General features: G+C 35.0%; 2 protein-coding genes across 4 annotated transcripts; one reads left to right on the top strand and one right to left on the bottom strand.

The window, feature by feature from the left end:
* The first annotated feature begins 6,445 nt into the window (after positions 1-6,445).
* On the top strand, positions 6,446-16,673 carry LOC117573072 (inositol polyphosphate-5-phosphatase A). 3 transcript variants are annotated; one of them, XM_034255950.2, is made up of 9 exons: positions 6,449-6,603; positions 6,758-6,988; positions 7,892-8,062; positions 8,929-9,101; positions 10,013-10,100; positions 10,182-10,337; positions 10,400-10,639; positions 13,912-13,948; positions 16,247-16,673. In XM_034255950.2, exons 1-9 carry the CDS (start codon positions 6,526-6,528, stop codon positions 16,501-16,503), a joined length of 1,431 nt encoding a protein of 476 aa, XP_034111841.1. In that variant the 5' UTR covers positions 6,449-6,525; the 3' UTR covers positions 16,504-16,673. The 3 variants fall into 3 exon arrangements, with proteins under 3 accessions (XP_034111840.1, XP_034111841.1, XP_034111842.1); XM_034255949.2 differs by lacking the exon at positions 16,247-16,673 and having other exon boundaries at positions 6,446-6,603; positions 13,912-15,533; XM_034255951.2 differs by lacking the exon at positions 13,912-13,948 and having other exon boundaries at positions 6,450-6,603; positions 16,247-16,372.
* Positions 16,674-16,677: 4 nt separating this feature from the next.
* On the bottom strand, positions 16,678-17,847 carry LOC117573073 (transmembrane emp24 domain-containing protein bai). Its single transcript, XM_034255952.2, has 5 exons — positions 17,578-17,847; positions 17,389-17,509; positions 17,249-17,319; positions 16,983-17,109; positions 16,678-16,913 (listed from the first exon to the last, which is right to left on the bottom strand). Exons 1-5 carry the CDS (start codon positions 17,755-17,757, stop codon positions 16,792-16,794), a joined length of 621 nt encoding a protein of 206 aa, XP_034111843.1. The 5' UTR covers positions 17,758-17,847; the 3' UTR covers positions 16,678-16,791.
* Positions 17,848-20,497: the final 2,650 nt, after the last annotated feature.

Genomic DNA, 20,497 nt, shown 5'->3' on the forward strand with positions numbered 1-20,497 from the left:
ACTACTAAGAGGCATAAGGCCTGATGTAACTCCATCTGAAGATCCTGATACGCTAAGAAAGAATGGATTTAACGTTAAAAATGAAATCAGTATATTATACAGTGATATAAAGCCGCAACCTTTGTTTAATGTGGAAATTCCATTAGAAACTAAGGCTCTGACAACACGATTCGTCCAGTGTTTCAGATTGCTTCAAAAAGAGAATTTCACAGTATGAAAACTGTGTACAGAACTACAAAAACTGTCCCCGAAGTCATCTTCTTAACAGCAGCCAGGACTTCTAAGCTATGCAAATGCTTTAAATTTTAATTTTAATTGCCCTAAAACACTGTCACATGACTCTTTGTGTACAAAGAGAGTCTTACGTTTCCCAAAAGCGCTTCACCAAATTTTACAACTCATTGCCTTTCTATTGTGCCTATCGTAGAAAAACATTTCTGAACTGCATAGTTAATGCCATTTTCCCCCAACTTAAAAAAAGTATTTTTTCATTTGAATAACTTTTCGGGAATCAGAAAGACTATAAAGATATTTTATTTCTCAACATAATCTCCTTTTGGACGTATGCACTTTGACCACCGATCCTCCATTTTCCCAATACCTTCCATTAAATAGGATTTGTCCAGGTCCTCAAAATTGGCGTTTGTTTCACAGATTACCTGTTCATTTGACTGAAATTTCTTACCCACAAGCCATTTTTTGGAGTTTGGAAATAAATAATAGTCACAGGGTGCTAAATCTGGAGAATAGGGTGGATGGGTTAGAATTTCATAGTGCAATTCACACAATTTCGACATGGCCGCAACGCTCTTGTGAGCGGGAGCATTGTCCTGGTGAAACAAAACTTTTTTCTTCGCCATGTGCGGCCTTTTTTTCTTTAGCTCCGAATCAAATCGTCCCAAGAGATTGAAATAGTATTTTCCCGTAATTTTTCTGCCTTTTCCAGATAATCCACATGAAATACACCTCGGGCATCCCAGAAAAACGTTGTCATCACCTTGTTGGCCGACAAACAGATCTTTGGCTTTATCGGTGCCGTTTCTCCAGTTTAAATCCATTGCTTTGACTGTTCCTTACTCTCTGGTGTATGGTGATGAATCCAGGTTTCGTCAACAATCACAAAACGACGAAAAAATTCGTTTTTGTTTGCGTTAAGCAATGCCAAACTCTCCTTCGCAATGTGCAAGCGGTTGCGTTTATTTTCCATTGACGAAAGCTTACTCATGTGTAAAAATTCGTGTAAAATGTTTCCAACGCGTTCCCGAGAAATGTTTAGAGCATTTGCAATCTCTCGCAGCTTGATTCGGCTATCATCCAATATCATTCCATGGACTTTATCCACAATTTCTGGTGTTGTCACCTCTCTGGGACGACCCGGGCGATCATCGTCAAAAATGCTTGTCCGCCCGCGTTTAAATTCAGCAGTCCAATATTTTATTGTTGAAAACGATGGAGTTGAATCCTTATAAACTTTGTCTAACTCCTTTTTAATATCGTCGTTGGATTTCCCTTTTAAAAACAGAAATCTTATGACAGCACGATATTCGATTTTAATCATGTTGAGGACAATGCAAAAGTGAATGCGCTAAAAGTCCTGCCAAAATTACCAGTGTTGATAAAACCGCCTGAAACTTTCACAGTAATCAGCTGATAGAAAACACTAATCGAATAAAATATTTACGAATTTTTAAACATTTTTTTTCTTTGTTAGGCTGACTATTTATCAGCCCACTCTCGTACATTGCTTCAATTCACTAAGTTATAATACCCTTCTACCCTATGGATAGCGTGTATAATTAGAGTCTAATTATTAGACTAATACAAGGAAAAAGAAGAACGTGTGATTCTCAGGCGTGCTGCGGTTTTCACTTTCGTTTTGGGACCAAAACGTAACTTTCGTTTTTAGGTGCTTCGATTTTGGCAACCTTTTGGTCATCGTTATGCTATCAGAACATTTCATTTCTTACAGATGAAACCATGATACAATTATACAAGGTAGTGCCGTCGGAAAAAGCTTCCGTCAGTACGCATTCGTATTTCCACGCAAGAGGTTGTCTGCGGACGAATTTTTTCTGCAATTAACCCTTGCGCTAAATGACATTTTGCAATGTATGCCGTAGATACGGATAGAATTAAAACATTTCGAAAATTAGAGAATTCTCATATATATTGTTAATATTATTCATAAACAACTTATTATTATTATGTGGCCATTACAACCCTTTTATCGGGTCTCAGCCTGAAGCGCGATGTGCCTCCACGCGGCTCTGTCCTGAGCGCGCCTTCGCCAGTTGGTAACACCAAGTGTGGACAGGGTATCCATCACCTGGTCCTGCCAACGCGTTCGGGGTCGTCCTCTCCTTCGTGTCCCAACAATCATCGCATCAAACACCTTACGAGCCGGAGCATCTTCATCCATACGGGCAACGTGGCCCAGCCAGCGAAGTCTTTGAGATTTCACTCGACTGGCCACGTCAACATCGCCGTATAGCTCATACAGCTCGTGGTTGTATCGGATGCGATAAACATCGTCCACGCAGATTGGACCAAAGATTTTGCGAAGAATTTTCCTCTCGAACACTCCAAGAGCAGCTGCATCTGACTGCGTCACAGTCCAGCACTCCGCACCATATAAGAGTACTGGAAGAATGAGCGTCTTGTAGAGTGTGGTTTTTGTGCGTCGAGAGAGAGCTCTACTATTAAACTGCCTACTGAGCCCAAAGTAACACCTGTTGGCAAGTGTTATTCTCCGCTTAATCTCCAGACTGACATCATTTGTGCTTGTTATAGCAGTGCCTAGGTAAATAAACTCCTTGACGGACCCAAAGCTATAGTTTTCTGCAGTCAGCTGAGAATCAAGACGCCGCGATTCTCTGCTAGAGCACACCATAAACTTTGTTTTTTCCATGTTAACTGCTAGTCCTACTTTTGCTGATTCCTTTTCAATAGCCCCGAAGGCTCCTGTGACATCACGCTTGGTGCGGCCAATGATATCAATATCATCAGCGTAACCAAGGAGCTGGACACATCTGTTGGTTAATATCGTGCCCGTCCGATGTACACCAGCCTTTCTTATAATACTCTCCATTAAAATATTGAAGAGTATACAAGACAGCGAGTCACCTTGTCTGAGGCCACACTTGGTAGTAAAGGTTTCGGATTGGCCACATCCTACCTTGACAGAGCTGATGGTGTTGCTCAATGTCATTCTGCAAAGTCTAGTCAGCTTTGCTGGTATACCAAGCTCAGACATGGCGGCATATAGGCGATCTCGCCGGGGGCTATCAAATGCAGCTTTGTAGTCGACGAAGAGATGGTACGTGTCGATCTGGTTTTCGTAAGACTTCTCCAGGATTTGGCGCAAGGTGAAAATCTGGTCAACAGTGGACTTGCCAGGCCTGAACCCACACTGATAAGGTCCAATCAGTGCTTCAGCATGGGGTTTCAGTCTTTCACACAATACGCTCGTTAGGACCTTGTACGCAACTGGAAGAAGACTAATTCCGCGGTAGTTGGTGCGCACCGTGGCATCACCCTTCTTCAGGATGGGACAGATCATGCTGAGATTCCAATCTTCGGGCATGCTCTCCGTGAGCCATATCTTGCTGATTAGTTGGTGCATGCTCCCTACCAACATATCACCAGCTGCCTTAAACAGTTCTGCCGGCAGGCCGTCAGCACCTGCAGACTTGTTGTTCTTAAGCCGTTGGATTGCATCCTTGACTTCGATATGACTTGGGATTGGCACTTCAATATCAGTGCCATAGATTGGGGTTCGTGGATCATAATCTTCAGAGTCTGTGCTTGAGCCAGATAACAGACTCGAAAAATGATCCCTCCATAACCTCAGCACGACCTCTGCTTCTGTGACAAGGTTTCCATCATCGTCCCTGCACGCCACTGCACCAGACTTAAATCCTTGGGTCAGACGCTTGACCCTCTGGTAGAAGTTACGTGCTTCATTTCTGCATCTGCTGCTCTCTATGCTCTCACACTCTCGCCTTTCCTGCTCTTTCTTCTTGCGTCTGAAAAGGCGTTTTTCGTATCTTCTTCTCAACCTGTAGACGTCCACAATAGCTCGTGTCGCCCCAGCCTGCAGTGTTCTTCTGTAGGCGGCGTCCTTTGCAGCTGTTGCGTCACGACACTCCTGATCGTACCATGGATTCCTTGTTATAGGACGCTGGAATCCAAGCACCTCTTCTGCCGAAGCTCGCAGGGAGTGAGATATGAGCGCCCACATATCGCTTATGTCTTGAGGTATTGAAGGTGCTCGGCTTAATAGCCCCGAGACGTGAGTGGAGAATGCATTCTTCGCCTGTTGTGATTGCAGCTTTCCGATGTCCAGCCTTTTTAACGCACTTCGACGTGCAATCTTCGCCACACATAGCCGTGTGCGAATCTTAGCTGCAACTAGATAATGGTCGGAGTCGATGTTGGGACCCCGACAGGATCGTACGTCGAGTATGTTAGATGCGTGCCTTGCATCGATCACAACATGATCGATCTGATTTCTGGTCAGTCGATCGGGAGAGAGCCAAGATGCCTTATGGATGTCCAAATGACGGAATCCGGTACTACGAACTACCATATTATGCGCAGCTGCAAAGCCTATTAATCTGAGACCATTGCTCGAGGTGGTCTCATGTAGACTAAATCGCCCGACGGTGGCACCAAAGATGTCTTCTCGTCCTACCTTGGCATTAAAATCCCCGAGGAGAATTTTAATGTCATGGGAAGGACACCGGCCATAAGCTCGGTCGAGCTCCGCATAGAAAGCGTCCTTGGTGGCATCGTCCTTTTCCTCCGTTGGGGCATGTGCGCATATCAGGCTGATGTTAAAGAATTTGGCAGTAATTCGGATCGTTGCAATTCTCTCGTTTATTGGCCGAAAGTGAGAGACTCGGCGCCGCAGCCTGGCACCTACAACGAAACCACAACCAAATTCATGCCGTTCTGGATGGCAGCTGTAGTAAATGTCACAGTTCTTCCTCTTTATGCAGCCTTGTCCTATCCATCGCATCTCCTGGATAGCAGTGATGTCAGCCCTACATTTGTTGAGGGTATCTGCTAGTTGTTGAGCAGCACCAGGTCTGTACAAAGTTCGTACGTTCCAAGTGCATACTCTCAAATCATTGTCCTTTTTACGTTTGCTATGGTCGTCAACGTTAGATCGGTTCCTTTCCGAGGCTTCTCTTGCTTCCTTCACTGGAATTGTGTTTTGCATGGGTGGATTCCAAGTCCTACGCCAAAACCTAGTTTGTAGAGTTAGGACTCTCGTCGCGCGCTTTAGTTTGCCACTCAACGGTTGTCGAGCGACAATCCAGGGAGAACCACGTGGAGGTAGTGCGTCGGCTTGAAGAAAGCAGTGACAGGAATCGTGCTGGCATTCACCAAGTTGAATGCAATCAGACACTTTGACCTGTATGCTTCCCCCCATTCTCTCATAAACAACTTACATTTTAGAAATATGTCGAAAAGACATTAGTATTAGCTTCAAATTATGTAAATATTAATATCATCGTCTAAGGGTTAATGCGCATTTCATTCTCGCCCGCTCACACTGCTTGCTTTGCTGAATCTCTTTCACTCGCACTCATTGTTATGTTTAAAGTCGGACAGCTTTTTCCGACGGGACTACCTTGTATAATTGTATCATGGATGAAACAGCTAACGTGTGTTTTGATCAGAAGTAAACATAGCGAGAAGTGCCTTTCGTATTTTCAATTGCCTCGCTCACCAAAACGAAATTGTTGTTGCCGACGGCAAAATTTTATTGCCTTTTATTTTTTCTTTTTGCAAATAAGATCTGATTTAATGTAGAAAAAGGCTCTGCATTTCGGGAAGACAAGCTTGCTCGTTTTGTAAATCGAAAGCAACTTTTGAAAGTGAAAACGGGAGCATCAATTTTTGCGTTTTCAAAACGAAACCGAAATGTGAATGTGAAAACCGGAACCCCGCTATTTATGAATTAATCCATTAAACCAGTAGATTATCTCAAACTCAAAGGATTGTAATCATGGTCGATAAGGTTAAATTTCGTGTACTGCCAACCAGCAGTAATAGCTCATGTGAAATAAAAACAATTCCCATAGGTATGGGACTGTCCACATCTAAACAAAAAGGTGCCTAAGCTTTTTAAGCATTAATAAATAATTCACCACCACCGGATAAAAGACATAGAGAAAAAATAGTAGTCAACTGGACAACATATGTACATATAATGAAAACTTAAGATTTTCTTCAAGAAGCCTCAAGTAGAAAATTCTAATCCGTATATCAAATTATAATTCCCATAACATTATTAAAGACCACAAATTTAATTTTAAACTAGCAGAAAAGTCATTGAATAAAAATAAAAATTCAATTTATAATAACAAAAATATACATACTGATATATATATATTGTTATGGTGATACTTACGATAATTTGTATGAGTTATCGATATATGAGAAATTGAAATCGATTATGTGAGAGCTCTGCTCTAGTCCATCAAAAGATACATAAATTTCGGGTTAAATTAAAAAATGGAATCCATAAGTAAGGAAGTGATAGATACTGAATTAATGCTAGTAACAGCCAATGTTGGAAGTTTGTTTGAAGATGTAAGTACGTAGAGAATATAGTAAAATTGCAGCTGTAAGGGTCGCTGCATATTATTCATACGCACTACATACGTATGTATGTATGTATATTCATATGTAAATAAATAAAAATTTGAATGTAAATATATTGTATGATTTTGCCTTTGCTGTGCAGCCAAAAAGACTTCTTTCAATATGGTTAGAAGAGTTTATTGCCAAGATTACGGAATTGAAGCCACAATTTTTAGCATTACATCTTCAAGAAGTTGGAGGAAAGACATATGAAAATTCGATGGATCACGTACAGGAGTTTATTAAATACTTAAATGAAACAATGGGATCAATGGATTATACTTACGTTCGCATTTATATGGATGAAGATTACAAATCCGTTGAGAATTTTACTGTGAGTATGTTAAGCGATGGTGTTCTGAGTACAAACGTAATACATTTTTTTTTTTTTTTTTTTTTTGTATCTCCCATTTATTTACTTGAACGCTATATGCATATGTATGTACATATGCAAATTAATATAATATAGGGCTTCGATTCTAAGGCTTCCAGACGTTACTTCATCAGATAGCGTATAAATAGAAGTCGATTTCATGTAATCGCTTTCTTGTACAGTTTTTAATTTGAATTTACATATCCGTTAGCATAGTGTTCATAATTCCAAAGGTACTACTTTGATGAACAAAAAAAACTATCTCATAATATATATATAATATAATATAACAAATAAAGGTACTTTTAAATTGCAGTCAATTAAGGCAGTGTTGCTAAGAAAAAAAATTGCGAAATAACAGAGGAAACAAAGATGCCGGAACCTTTGTTAGAAAGTGAATACTATAACAGACATGGAAAATTAAAACCAGTGTGAATCTTTCAGAAGTGTAAAATGAAACAGGGCCGTAAATTTCTCACTAATATAAATTAAAACTAGCAACTAAAGTTTCGTCTTAAAACGGCTTTACAAATTGTTTATATACATACATATGTATGTAGGCAGACATACAAGAGGATTCTGATAAAAACGATAATAATAATAATTAATGAAGAATAGTATTATAGGGGAAACTATACGTAGTTAAAAAAAGTATGTTTTCATTGATAATGTAAAATACATATGTAAATTTTAAGAAAATAATAATATGAAGAAAAAAGCAGGGTTTTAGAATTTTTTGAGTGACCGCATGTTTACAAAAGTTTTTGTTGCCATTAGTGAAAGAATTTATGTACATATGTACAAATTATGACTATAATTTGCATTTTCTATATCGTCTACCATTTTATTCTATTTATTCTAAAGGCACTTGGCAACATTTACTTCGGACATAAAAATATTTGTACCCTAAGGATTTGGAATTTTTTAAAGCACGGCTGGGAAGACAAACTTAATGAGAATCAAATATACACTGGTAACATTGAAGCAGTTGCAACCAAGGAGAAGTCAAAGTTTCCTCAACATTTTTTTCCTGAAGCAAGTATTTTTTTCCATTAATAAAGTATATGATTTCGAAATCAGCACAATTTGCGGTTATTGCCATATCGGTCTATTCTACCAACCAAACAAATAACTATAATTAAATAAATTCTGATATTTACGGTACGTTTTAAGGTAATTATCTCCTGAAAATACGGATTTGATCGTATACAATACTTTTAAGATCCATGATTACGATTTCATGTAAATAATTTGATAAATCTGTCTAAATTGAATTGAAGTAGCGAATTCTAAATTTCACATTTGCATTAAATGTGTTCCAATATTATTGTTAATTAAAGTACGCAACTAGAAATGTATGTTTTTATACCCGCTACCCATAGGGTAGATGGGTATTATAATTTTGTGCCGGCAGGAAATGAATGTATGTAACAGGAAGATCGAGGCATCTCCTATAAAGTATATATGGTATATTATTGATCAGCGTCAACAGTCGATCTAGCCGTGTCCATCTATAAGATATAGAGCTATAATTTTTGTTTCGTTAGTGTTTGGTAAGTTTGCACGCAGATCAAGATTGCTTCAAATTCTTACTACGCCCACAACCGCCACCACAAAATTGACAAAACTGGAAGAACAAGCTTAAATTTAAAGATAAAAACGCCTGATTACTAGGGGTGTCAGTTGCTTTGGCTGACAATCTCGCATATTTTGCACCAAATATACCATTTGGAATATTTTTAAAGTATTTTTGTGGTATATTATTCAAAATGGGTATCACAGTCGGGCACACTCGACGGTAGCTTTCTTGTTTAACATTATATTAAACATAAATCTTTAAGTTGACATTCTCATAGGCAATGTGACTTAATTAAAGGTGTCTTTTTTTAATTTTATTTTAGTGCAAATGGTCGCGAAAAGGATTTATGCGGACGCGTTGGGAAATTAACGGCACAGTCATTGAGTTGGTAAACATACATCTTTTCCACGATGCATCTAATTTAGTAGCTTGTGCAGATTTTCCATCAGTCTATTGTAAAACAAGAAGACGAGCTCTGATACATACAATTGAGAGGTAAATATAAATGCGACCATTTTATTTTGTTAGTCAAAAGTTCTTTTTGCCAATGTTAATGAGAAATATGCTAATAGTGGTTGTTCATTTATTGTGCATGGTGCTTATTTATTCATAGAGTACCCTAAGTACCAAACTATCTAAATGAAAACCAACTATACCATATTTCATATTTATACCCGCTACCCATAGGATAAAAGGGTATTATAACTTTGTACCGGCAGGAAATGTATATAACAGGTAGAAGGAGGCATCTCCGACCCTATAAAGTATATATATTCCTGATCAGCATCAATAGCCGAGATGATCTAGCAATGTCCGTCTGTCTGCCTGTCCGTCTGTCAATATGAAACACTGGATCTCAGAGACTATAAGATATAGAGCTATTATTTTTTTTCGACAGAATTTGCTAATTTGCACGCAGATCAAGTTTGTTTCAAATTTTTGGCACGTCCACTTCCGCCTCCACACATCAAAAAATCAAGTAACAAGCGTAATTTTAAAGCTAGAGCTGCGTATTTTTGGTGTATACAATTATAACAATAATATTTATGATTCCTGAAAATTTGGTTGCGATCAGATAATAATTGTGGAATTTATTAAAGAAATACTTTTGTATGGGCAAAACCGCCTACTTACTATGGGTCTTAGTTGCTTTGGCTGACAATCTGGTATATTGTGCCGTCTATGGTATATTTTGAATGTGGTACTATGTCGATATACCAAATATACAATTTGGTATATTTTTGTATTTTTCTAGTATTATCGGTATTATTTGAAAATAATACCGCAATATTTTGCTTTTACTCAAAATGGGTATCTCACAGTCGAGTACACTCGATTATAGTTTTCTTACTTGTTTTGTTATTATCTGGTGTATATTACCATTTAATTTTCTTGTACTAAATCAGGTTTCACTTGGATGACAAAAATGGATCCGTCCCCTTTTTTTGCTTTGGAGATTTTAATTTTCGATGTGATACTGCAGGCGTTGTAAAAGTAAGTAACTGTCATTAACTCATAATAATGTCATGACTGTTATAATGCTTAATATTTATGTATATAAATTTTATGATTCAGGAACTGACTGCAAATTTGGTTGCCCATCGCGTACAAAGTATTAAAACGGATAATACTAAAATCCACTATCGCAATTCCATTGGCAATAACATACTTACATTGGGAAAAAAAGAGTTTAGTCACGCTGATCATCAGCTTAAATTTAAAGAATATTGGGTAATGAATGTATATTGTGTTTTTTGTCAAAAATATTTATAGTTGTTGCTCTTGACTTTTAGTTAAAAAATTTTGATAAGGAATTGGAGCCACTCACGGAAATTTTGATTGAATATCCAATAAACTTTATTCCTTCATATCCCTTTGAAGAAGATCCCGAAATGCCCACCGATTATATGTCAACAAGATGTCCATCGTGGTGCGATCGTATTTTGATGACTCCGCAAGTTAACGACATTATTGCATGCAATGAATGGAAATATGATATAATTGGAGAATCTGTCTGCATGGGAGACCACAAGGTAATGTAATGCAAATGCAAATATTTATTTTTGTTAGAATATATTAATAGTAAATCACTGAGTGACATAGAAGGTTTTTATTAGCCTCGTAGATTTAAGGCAATATTGTTGAAACTTTGCACAAGCTAAATCAAACCAGCCGAACCTTATATACATATGTATATGTGCCAATTAGCAACAAATCTTAATAATGGAATTTAAATTTTCATTTCCAATGTCACAAAACACACAAACATAGCGTAAATGACAATAAAATTGCTTTTATTTTTTGGGGTTATTTTATTTAAATTAACTCGTTTTTAGTATTAAACCATTCTTTTTAGATTGATTTTATAAAAAATGTGGGTTTTTAATTTTTCATTTCGTATATGAATATTCATGTAATTCACTCGGGTCAAGCTTTTATAATTGGTTTCTTTTTTATATAGCATAATTTATAATGAAACATTCAAAAGTAGTAATGCAAGATAAATTCGAGATATGTATACACAGCTGCTATCATTAGAGATCATTTGAAAATATTTAAAATCTATTTTAGTTCGATTTAATTTATATTTATTTTGGCAATTTTGAGATATAATATTATATTTCTCTTTCACCAAAAAAACTAACTTACAATTACATATATATTAAAGTTTGTGAAGGGCAGTGTATTTTTAAGCCAAACTTTGGAAAATTTGTAATCACGCTCTAAGCAAGTTTGCTCGACTCTATGCTCTTTATTATGTCATCATAATACGATTGACGAACACACATATCAAAGCAGTGCATACTATAAGCGTATAAATTTCATTGAGTGACTTTCTGAGCACAATTTTTTTTAACAAATGGGTTTTACTCTGCTTATCGATCGCTTTGCAATTTAAGAGCACGGAGCAGTATATAGTAAACGAATCGGGGTATATATCTTTATTTACTCAATTTGTATGTGTTTATTTTTATCAAAACACGATATGCAGATGCAACACTGATTAGTCTAATTTTATTTGTTTTATTTATATCATTAAACATATGTATAATATACAACAATTTTTTTTTTTTATATAAACTGACATTATTTATAAATCTAATCTCAAATGTGAATGACTTTCAGCTGAATTACTCTTACCACTTCACTTTTTCCTCTGAGGATTTGTATTTCTGTTTTCTTACGATTCAATTTTTTCCTATTCTGTTTTAATTGACTAAAAGGAGACCATTAGTAAAACAGTGCCGACTCTGGTGAGGCATAATTGATGCCCAGCATCAATCGGTGACTTTATAATCTCTATAAAATTGGGGTGTTCAGAGAATATAAGAAATAGAACTACTATTTTGCCTTACACATTTTTGGATAAATAAACTTGCAAAAAAGCACAAGAAAAGCGAATTATGGTTATGTTAATATTTGTAGCTTGGCTTGTTATGTTAGATTTCTACAGTATTAATGTGGATAGTAATGATTTCTGAACACAATTCAATTCTTTTATTTGAATGCAGCCAAATTCACAAATAACGAATAATTACGTTTAGTATTTTTAAACCCGCTACCCATAGGGTAAAAGGTTATTCTAACTTTGTGCCGGCAGCAAATGTATGTAACAGGTAGAAAGAGGTATCTTCGACGCTATAAAGTAAATATATTTTTGATCAGCGTTTGCTTTATCTCGCACTGTCTATAGAATGACTGAGATTCTTCCGTTTATTTTGCGATGCTTCTAGTTTCTCTTTTTTTCTTTTCACTTTTATAAACTTGTCAAATTTTGTGTCTGTTTAAAAATTGTCAGCTTCGTAGTTGACTGACCGACATACTATAAACCTTGGTGTTTTTTTTTAATTTTTTATATTTGGTGAAATGTGATCCAGAAAAATTAAAGACAACATAAATTTGTAAGTATGAACATAATTAAAATATTTTAAATACACTCATCCAAAACCATTCAATTAAGCTAATTTAGATCAAATGTTTGGATACATATTAAGACCAGCGCTATTCCTAAGAGAAGCAATTTTGAAGAATATTATCTGGCAACTGATTGCAAATGGAAATCAAGTTAAAACATAAAAAAATTTTGTAACCTAAAAAAATGATTGTAATAAATTTAATAAATTAAATTTTTACAACAAAAAAAAGTTTTTTTTTTAATTATGACTCGAAATAATACTCAAATATATGTAAGCCTGAATTGTTATTAAAACGAGTCATACATAATCTCTATTCGGTAAGATACTCGTACACATATTTACGCCAAAAATAATAGAATTTAGCAATCAAATGAGGGAAAGTTAAAATTAATTGATAAGATATGGTACGCATCGGGTTCACTTTATTTTATTCACATATTTATTTAACATAATCTGAACTAAATTCAATAAAATAAAATACTATCGCAGAAATGACATCAGTACGATGAAATTGAGACAACAACCTTGTGCGTTCCTTCACAATGGTTAGTATGCCAACCATCTCTGACAGGTTGCATCTTCAGATCTTTATCGGTCCTACGGCTGTATGGGTTTGATAGTACAGGTTTTGCAGTACGGATGTGAAACACTTATTGTTGATTATACAATGGAGGTTGTTTGCTTTTAGTTTCAGTTGTGTTTGTGTTCAAATAATTATATTCTTAGTTTTCTAGTTGTTGGTATGTAGTGGTAATGTTGGTCCTAAGCTGCTGCCTTGTGAAACTCCAGTTACAATCGTATAATCACCGGAGTTGAATCTCACTGTAAATTTCATATCTTAGAGATAAGACTAGAAAATATTGTAAGTGTTATTTACCTTGTTTTGCCTCGTACAAAAACTTTTTAACCGAACTCTCTTGAGAGAGATCAAAAAATGTGGTTGTTTTTCGACAGCGTTTCTTATTGTTGATATTTCGCGACTTACTTAATAGTTCTATGCTTTTGCGAAACTCAAATTAATGTGATTAATTGTCGGGTATAATATTATGTATGTTAAAATTGTGGCATTCAGTCTCAGGAAGGAGATTTTTGTTGTTTAAATTTTAGTAATTTTATTTAGCATATTAATGGCGAGTAAAAAGGTAGCGGAATTTAGCCATTTTTATTATTACTGAAATCTGATCGCGAACAATGTTTTTACAGCAGTACAACTAATACACTTACTACACTCCACATATTCTCCAGCCATATGTATGTGTACTTTTTGCCGACAAATACTTACAACAACAATAGGCAATTGTTTAATATAGCTCATTATATGTCTGTGTGATAATTATTATTTATTTTCTTATATTGCTAATATTTTTTCTTCTCTCTTTATCATGTAGCCTATTTACTTAACTGTTCGACTAAAGCAAAATAAAGGTACTTATAGATCATGTGATTGCAGCTGTTCATACTCTCAAGCAAACAACATCAACAACAATTTGACATCGCCCACTCAGTGCAACTTTTGTCAGTATTCGAATAATCTTTATAAAAAGATCATAAAAGAAGATCGTTATATTAACCACAATAACGTAACCCCAGACTCTACTTTCTATTGTGGAAAAAATTTAACTGACTACAATCAATCCGCTTACGAGCTACATAAAAAAGACAAAAGTACATTTGAGTATGAAACCTCTACCTTCCCAAACATTAGCATAAATATAGTTGATACTGACGATCCATATGTGTGCCAATGCACTCCATCATCTATAAGTGAGTCTTTGAATACCCAGTATGCAACTCAAACTACACAAAATATCTGTCCTATCTGCAAAAATATAAAAAAAAAAACATCAAATAATATAACAGAAACTATGCTAGTAAATCAAATGGATTTGCAGCACTTATCAACTATTAATGTGTGTAACGTACATGTCGATCCATACACCCCTGAAAGTTATGAGTCTCGTTCACCATATCCAGAACTGTGCTCTACCACTTCTACCTCAAGCAGTAGTTGTAATGTCGAGCTTATACAATGTGAATTTTGTTTGAACAACAAAATTTGTAATCATAATTCTAAGCAAGTTTGCATGAAGGATCTTTTGTGTTTAAGATCTGAAAAACAATCAAGAACAACTGTAACACCTATTCAATTGCAATCGCGACTAGAAGATCTACAACGAAAGCATAACGAAGATAGGGATAAAAATACAATAAGAGAGGACGATGTTCATCCTGTTGTAGCTGTTTGCTCATCTAAGAAAATTTTAAATAGACAAAATCGTAGCACAAGTAATTTTCATATGTGTTGTAGCATTCACTAATTTAAGTTAAATGTTGTAATTTTTATTGTAAATTTATATGCTTAAGTTCTTTTGTTATTAAATTAATATAAGAATGTTATTAAGTATTAATATTGCTTCGACAAATAAATTCCTGTATTTACTTAATGGTTGATATCTCTTTGTATGCATTTAAGCAACGTATGAATCTGCTCGATTGACATACATACATTTTTATAAAAATTTGTAATCGTTTTCGTTTTAAAAAATCATGTGAGAACTTTATCTTTTAATTGAACTTTATGCTTTTACAATGTGAAAATGAATTTATTTAAATCAAATATGTTCCATTATTATCGATAATGATTAGACATTTTAAGAACAGAACCGTGATGTCATTGGTGACGAATTTAATAATTTCTGATTAAAATACTGAAATTATAATTACATGAAAAAACTGGCTTCCGCGCTGCAGATTTTGACAGACTGGCTTACAGTATGTTCATTCAAATGATAATTTAGTGGTGTCTCTAAGACTTATTCTTCACGAACTCATTCATACACCCAATATTTGGAGATGTAAAATTTATTTTTTAAATTTTTTACGCATTTTAATTTTCTACTAAGATAATGATAAAAATGCTTAAAGCTGTAAATAAATGTAAAATACAAAATTTATTTTGTTATGATAATTGATTTTCTGGTCACCCCGAGTTATAAATCTTTCATAACATATTATATCATTATTTGAATCAATGTTTATTAATGGCATGAATCTTCTGAATATGATCAAATTTTTTCTTTATAATTATATATTAATTTCTGTTATTTCTTTCATTTATTTTCTAGAATTTCTTTTTAATAAAAAACACACATTTAAACTAAAGATTTTGTTTTACTTTTATTTTGTGTTCACACCAAATTTTTTTAATATCGTGAAAATATCTAATATTAAGTAACAAAGTATAAGTCTTGTAAAAGACCCTTTAAGAAAACTCAGGAAGATGTGGGAAACAATAAGTAAAATCAAAAACTACTTAATCTTCAATTAAGAAAAAGAATTATGATTTTTATTGTAAACAATAGTTACATCGAAAGTTATCTAACGATCGAATAACTCTTTAGTTGTTCAAGAAAAGAAAAAAAAACTGCAAATACCGTATTTTATATTTGAAAAGAAATATATCCCAGCAGTTTTTTGTAGATGTATGTCTTTTCAAATGGGTTTCTGTCAATCACATATTTAGAGATTTTATTTTTAATTTGCTAACATTTAATATTGTTTCAAAATTTATGAATTATTAATTAAATTATGATTATTCAATATTTACATAGAATGTTATGCCTGAATATTGCGTTTCTACATATTTCAGATTACTCGTATAATGCTTTACTATATTTTAGTATATAATGTGAGATTGTTAATAATTTTACAATATTATTATAGGTTCCATGAGCCCTCGAAAGGCACCGAATTTATTGAAGACTTTAATGGAAAACACAATGGTAGACGATAGTCTTTGGATGGAACAGTCAAATGTGGAGGACGCCAGTACTTCAGCGAAATCGATTTTTAATTCTCAATACATAATGGTAAAGGCTATATCTCCTAACATCAGTAAAGTGGGAAAGGATGAAAGTATTTGCCCTGAAAAGCTAAATACAGATCATTCAGGAGTACTATTAAAAGAGACAACCGTCTAAACAAGCAGTTCAAAATGTCGCCAATGCCAATATCAGATACAAATTGTTAACCGTGTTTAATACATCTCAATTATTATCTAAGGTTATAAAATAGCTATTGTGTGTTGATTAAATTAATAGTATACCTTGAAATATGATCACAATTCCACAAATTTTTAATATAACCCAAAGCAATGCAATAAACAAAAAATATTTATTTTAATTTATTGTAAATTGAGTTGGAAAGTTAAGTATGAGGCTGATATTAATTTTGAAGCCCAACAGACACTTTTCGTACAGCAATTTAAATTATTCGATAAGTTTTTTGGCTTTGAAATATCTTCTTAGGTACAAAACCTGCCATGTCGCCAATCCAAGAAGACAGCACATACTAAAAATGCTAAAGAATAGCACCCTGCTATTAGTTTTTTCTGAAACATAGACAAGATTTACAACCTTTAGTATATTTTAACTATGAGTGGATGTCATTATGTTATCACCATTAGTATCTCGCATTTCCTCCTCTCGCTTACGCATTAGCGCAAAGTCTCGCACAATTGAATCGGAAAGGTCCTCAAGGCGTTTAAGATCAACTTCTAAGGGCTTCAATTTGGAAGCCTCGCCAATCTGCAAAGAGGCAGTTTACGTCAATTCATTCAAATTTACAAAACAAATTCAGTATTTATTTTAACCCCACATAAAATGCAGGGATAGTGTCAAAATATAATTATATATATGAATATTGATATGTGGTAGTAAGACTTACTCCTTCATAGCTCTTTGTTTCAACTCCTTTTTTTGTGACAAGAGAGACTTCCTGACCGATTCCACGTTGATCTATAATAATCATTCAATATTGAATAGAAAATATGTAATATAATATTTGTTTATTTATGGTTCACTTACGAGGTGGCACTTTGGAAATAAAGCAAATCTCGTACGTGTCATAAATTTCCGACATAAAACTAAATTTCCCTTTGGTGATGTGTTCTTTTTGGGACAATATATGTCCTTTCGTATCGCGAGCCTTTTTAAATTAGAAATGTTATACATGATGTATGTACATATGTGCATTTTCTTACAAGTTGTACTTACAACATAATCTATAACTTGGCCGGGAACGTCAGAGACTTCGTATTCACCCATTACCAATTGATTTGCCTGTATATCTTCTTTAAGACACTTTTGTGTGTTTGGTGTCAAATGAAACATGACACTCTCGAGTGACCAAAAACAACCCACGATTGTTAAAAAACCAAGCAATACTTTTATCATTTTCCTAATATATTAAATTCACAATGAATGAAAGAAGAATGAAAATTGTAACTGAGATGAGGTGGCTATTAGAGCCTTTACGATACATCAATGTATCGATATTTCAGAAAAACTAAAAAATATTCGATGTTTTCAGTAATATCAACATCAATGCATCGATGTTTTTGGCCAATATCGAAAACTATTCAAAAATGTGCCAAAAGATTAATAGCCTATTTCCACTTCACTTAGTTTTTTTACGTTTTTTAAAGTCCCGTTTCGGGGTTTCCAATGGCACGAACCGAGAAATATCGGCAACGGTAAAATTCTCAATATGGCCGCTCTGAAATGTCAGCTGTTCAAATGTAAACACGAGTTGGCGAACAATTCAAAAAACAGCACGCGCATATCTAAAATGGAAAATGTTCTTAAATTGCAGGATTTTTATGAGGATTTTGACGAAGTGGAGGGAAAATTAACGGAGTATAGAGTATAGGCCATTGCCAATAGTAAAGAAATCGCCATCAGTTTGGGGCTATGTACATAAGTAGATTTGCGGGCAGCAATGTAATATTTACATAAATACATTTACTTTTAGCAACGGCATGGGTGTTTTTGGGATCGCGATGTTTTTTGAAACGAATCATTTTTTGAAGATAATTTTCGAATTAATAGGGAGGAGTTTGGCACCCTTGTGCGCCTTTGTGGATTGGCCAAAAAAGCCACTACATTTCTCCTCCCATAACTCGAGCAACATAGCCTCGTGGATGCCACTCCACGATATTGACGGCTTTCGAGTTTTTTGGCTCATCTAAAATATAACAAATTTGCTTTAAAAAGCAAAATAAAATTTTTATTTTCCTATTTTCATACCTTGGCGCACTTGTTAGTGGTAAGCTTTTTTTCGTTGTCTTATCGATCAAAATATCGCGTAATTACCCAAAAAGTGCGTTCGCTGTTTCTACGTAGCTCGCGAACGTAGAAAAATTGACTTTTTTTCTTATGGGTTTTTACATGGGGCGAACGTAACATTCGGCCTGAACGGCAAAAAACCAAAGAAAACCGAGGTTTTGGGTGCAGTGGAAATAGGCTATAACTTTCCACATTCAGCTCTTTTACGTTCGTCCAAGTCCTGTTTTCGCGCTTCCACCGCCACGAACCGAAAATAATGGGAAAATGTAAACAAGATGGCGAAAAATTTACAAAACTGCGTATTTCTGAAATGAAAACCTCAATGTCGTTAAATTTTCCTCCCAAAACTCATACAACATTTCTTCGTGAATAGTCTACACGATATTGCACGAAATTTGTTCTAAAAAGAATATCGGTTTTTTTCTTATAAGTTTCTTTACATGGGACGAACGTAACATTCGAACTGCTCGGTAAGGAACCGAGAAAAACCGAGTTTTTTTGGTACGGTGAGAAAGGGGCATTACTCTGAGTAAGTGCACTTACTAACTATATATATATACTTATATACATACTTATATATACTTATATACATAGATACTTCAAGTCCTGAAGAAGAAACGTTTTAAGTAGTGTTTGCAAAAAAATTACCGGCTATTCTTTCACATTTAAATGTAAGCCAAATTTTTAATCATCAAAAATCAAGGCGCAATTAGTTATTAATTCTGTCACTAAGCTAAATCGCATTTTTAAGCTATGTAAATACATATTCACGATCGCGAATTAAACTCGCACACCACAAACTATCAGCAGAAACAACGCAGTTCTTGTGTTCTGCAAAAATTTAAGACACAAGCAATTGCTGTCATCTTTCGAGACTTTCGTCTTGTCTGAACAAAATTTACGTTCGTTAGTTGCTTATCTGCGCGGCAACTGGGCGTAGCAAAACTTCACATGCATGTACATACATTTCAATAAAGGCGAGCATGTAGATACATAAACGCATATATACAAACGAAACCACAGCGCAACGAAATAGCTCACGCTCATCGTTCCGCAACCGATCTGCAACTGAACTGAGAGTGTGAAGTACTCTGAGCCATGATACAATTATAGAAGGTAGTCTCATGATACAATTATAATAGTCTCGTCGGCAAAAGCTACTAAGCTTTTTTTCTAGCTTTCACGCGTTAAACTATTGTTTATAAAATTTAAGGTTTATTTTCGTGGTACATATGTTTGTATATGTAATCACATGTAATTTTGCCTGTGACTTGAACAATTATCAAGCTTCGACACCGACACTATTTCAATAATAGTAAGAATACAAGTAAGAAAGCAATTAGCCGGTCGAAATGCCAGCGATCGTGAACAGTGTCAGAGAGCATGCAGTGCTGCCGACAGAAGCGACGCTGCTGGCCATTCCATAGCCATGATACAATAATACAAGGTAGTCTCGTCGCGTGCCTTAACGTTCGGCTTCGAGCCGGTATCGTCAGTGCGCTCGTGCTTGTTGAAGGGAAAGGTTGTATGCGGACGATTTTTTCCCTATTGTATCATGCTGCTGGCAGACGCTGTCACAGCATTACAATAACATTAGCTGTCTGCTTCACCCGACATGTTGTATGCAAAATGAAAAAATAAATTTAAACTAATTTAAATGTATATTAAATTTTTATTAATAAATTATTCTTTTTATTTTCCCAACTAGTCGACCATGTTCCATTCGAATCATATATACATAAGTTTTGCTTTTTGTTTTATTCAAATACTTACAGGCATGCTCCGGTTTTCACTTTTGGTTTTCGTTTTGGGATCAAAACCGAGATTTTCGTTTTAGGTGCTCCGGTTT

This window comes from Drosophila albomicans, chromosome 2R, assembly GCF_009650485.2.
Source record: "Drosophila albomicans strain 15112-1751.03 chromosome 2R, ASM965048v2, whole genome shotgun sequence".
NCBI lineage: Eukaryota > Metazoa > Arthropoda > Insecta > Diptera > Drosophilidae > Drosophila > Drosophila albomicans.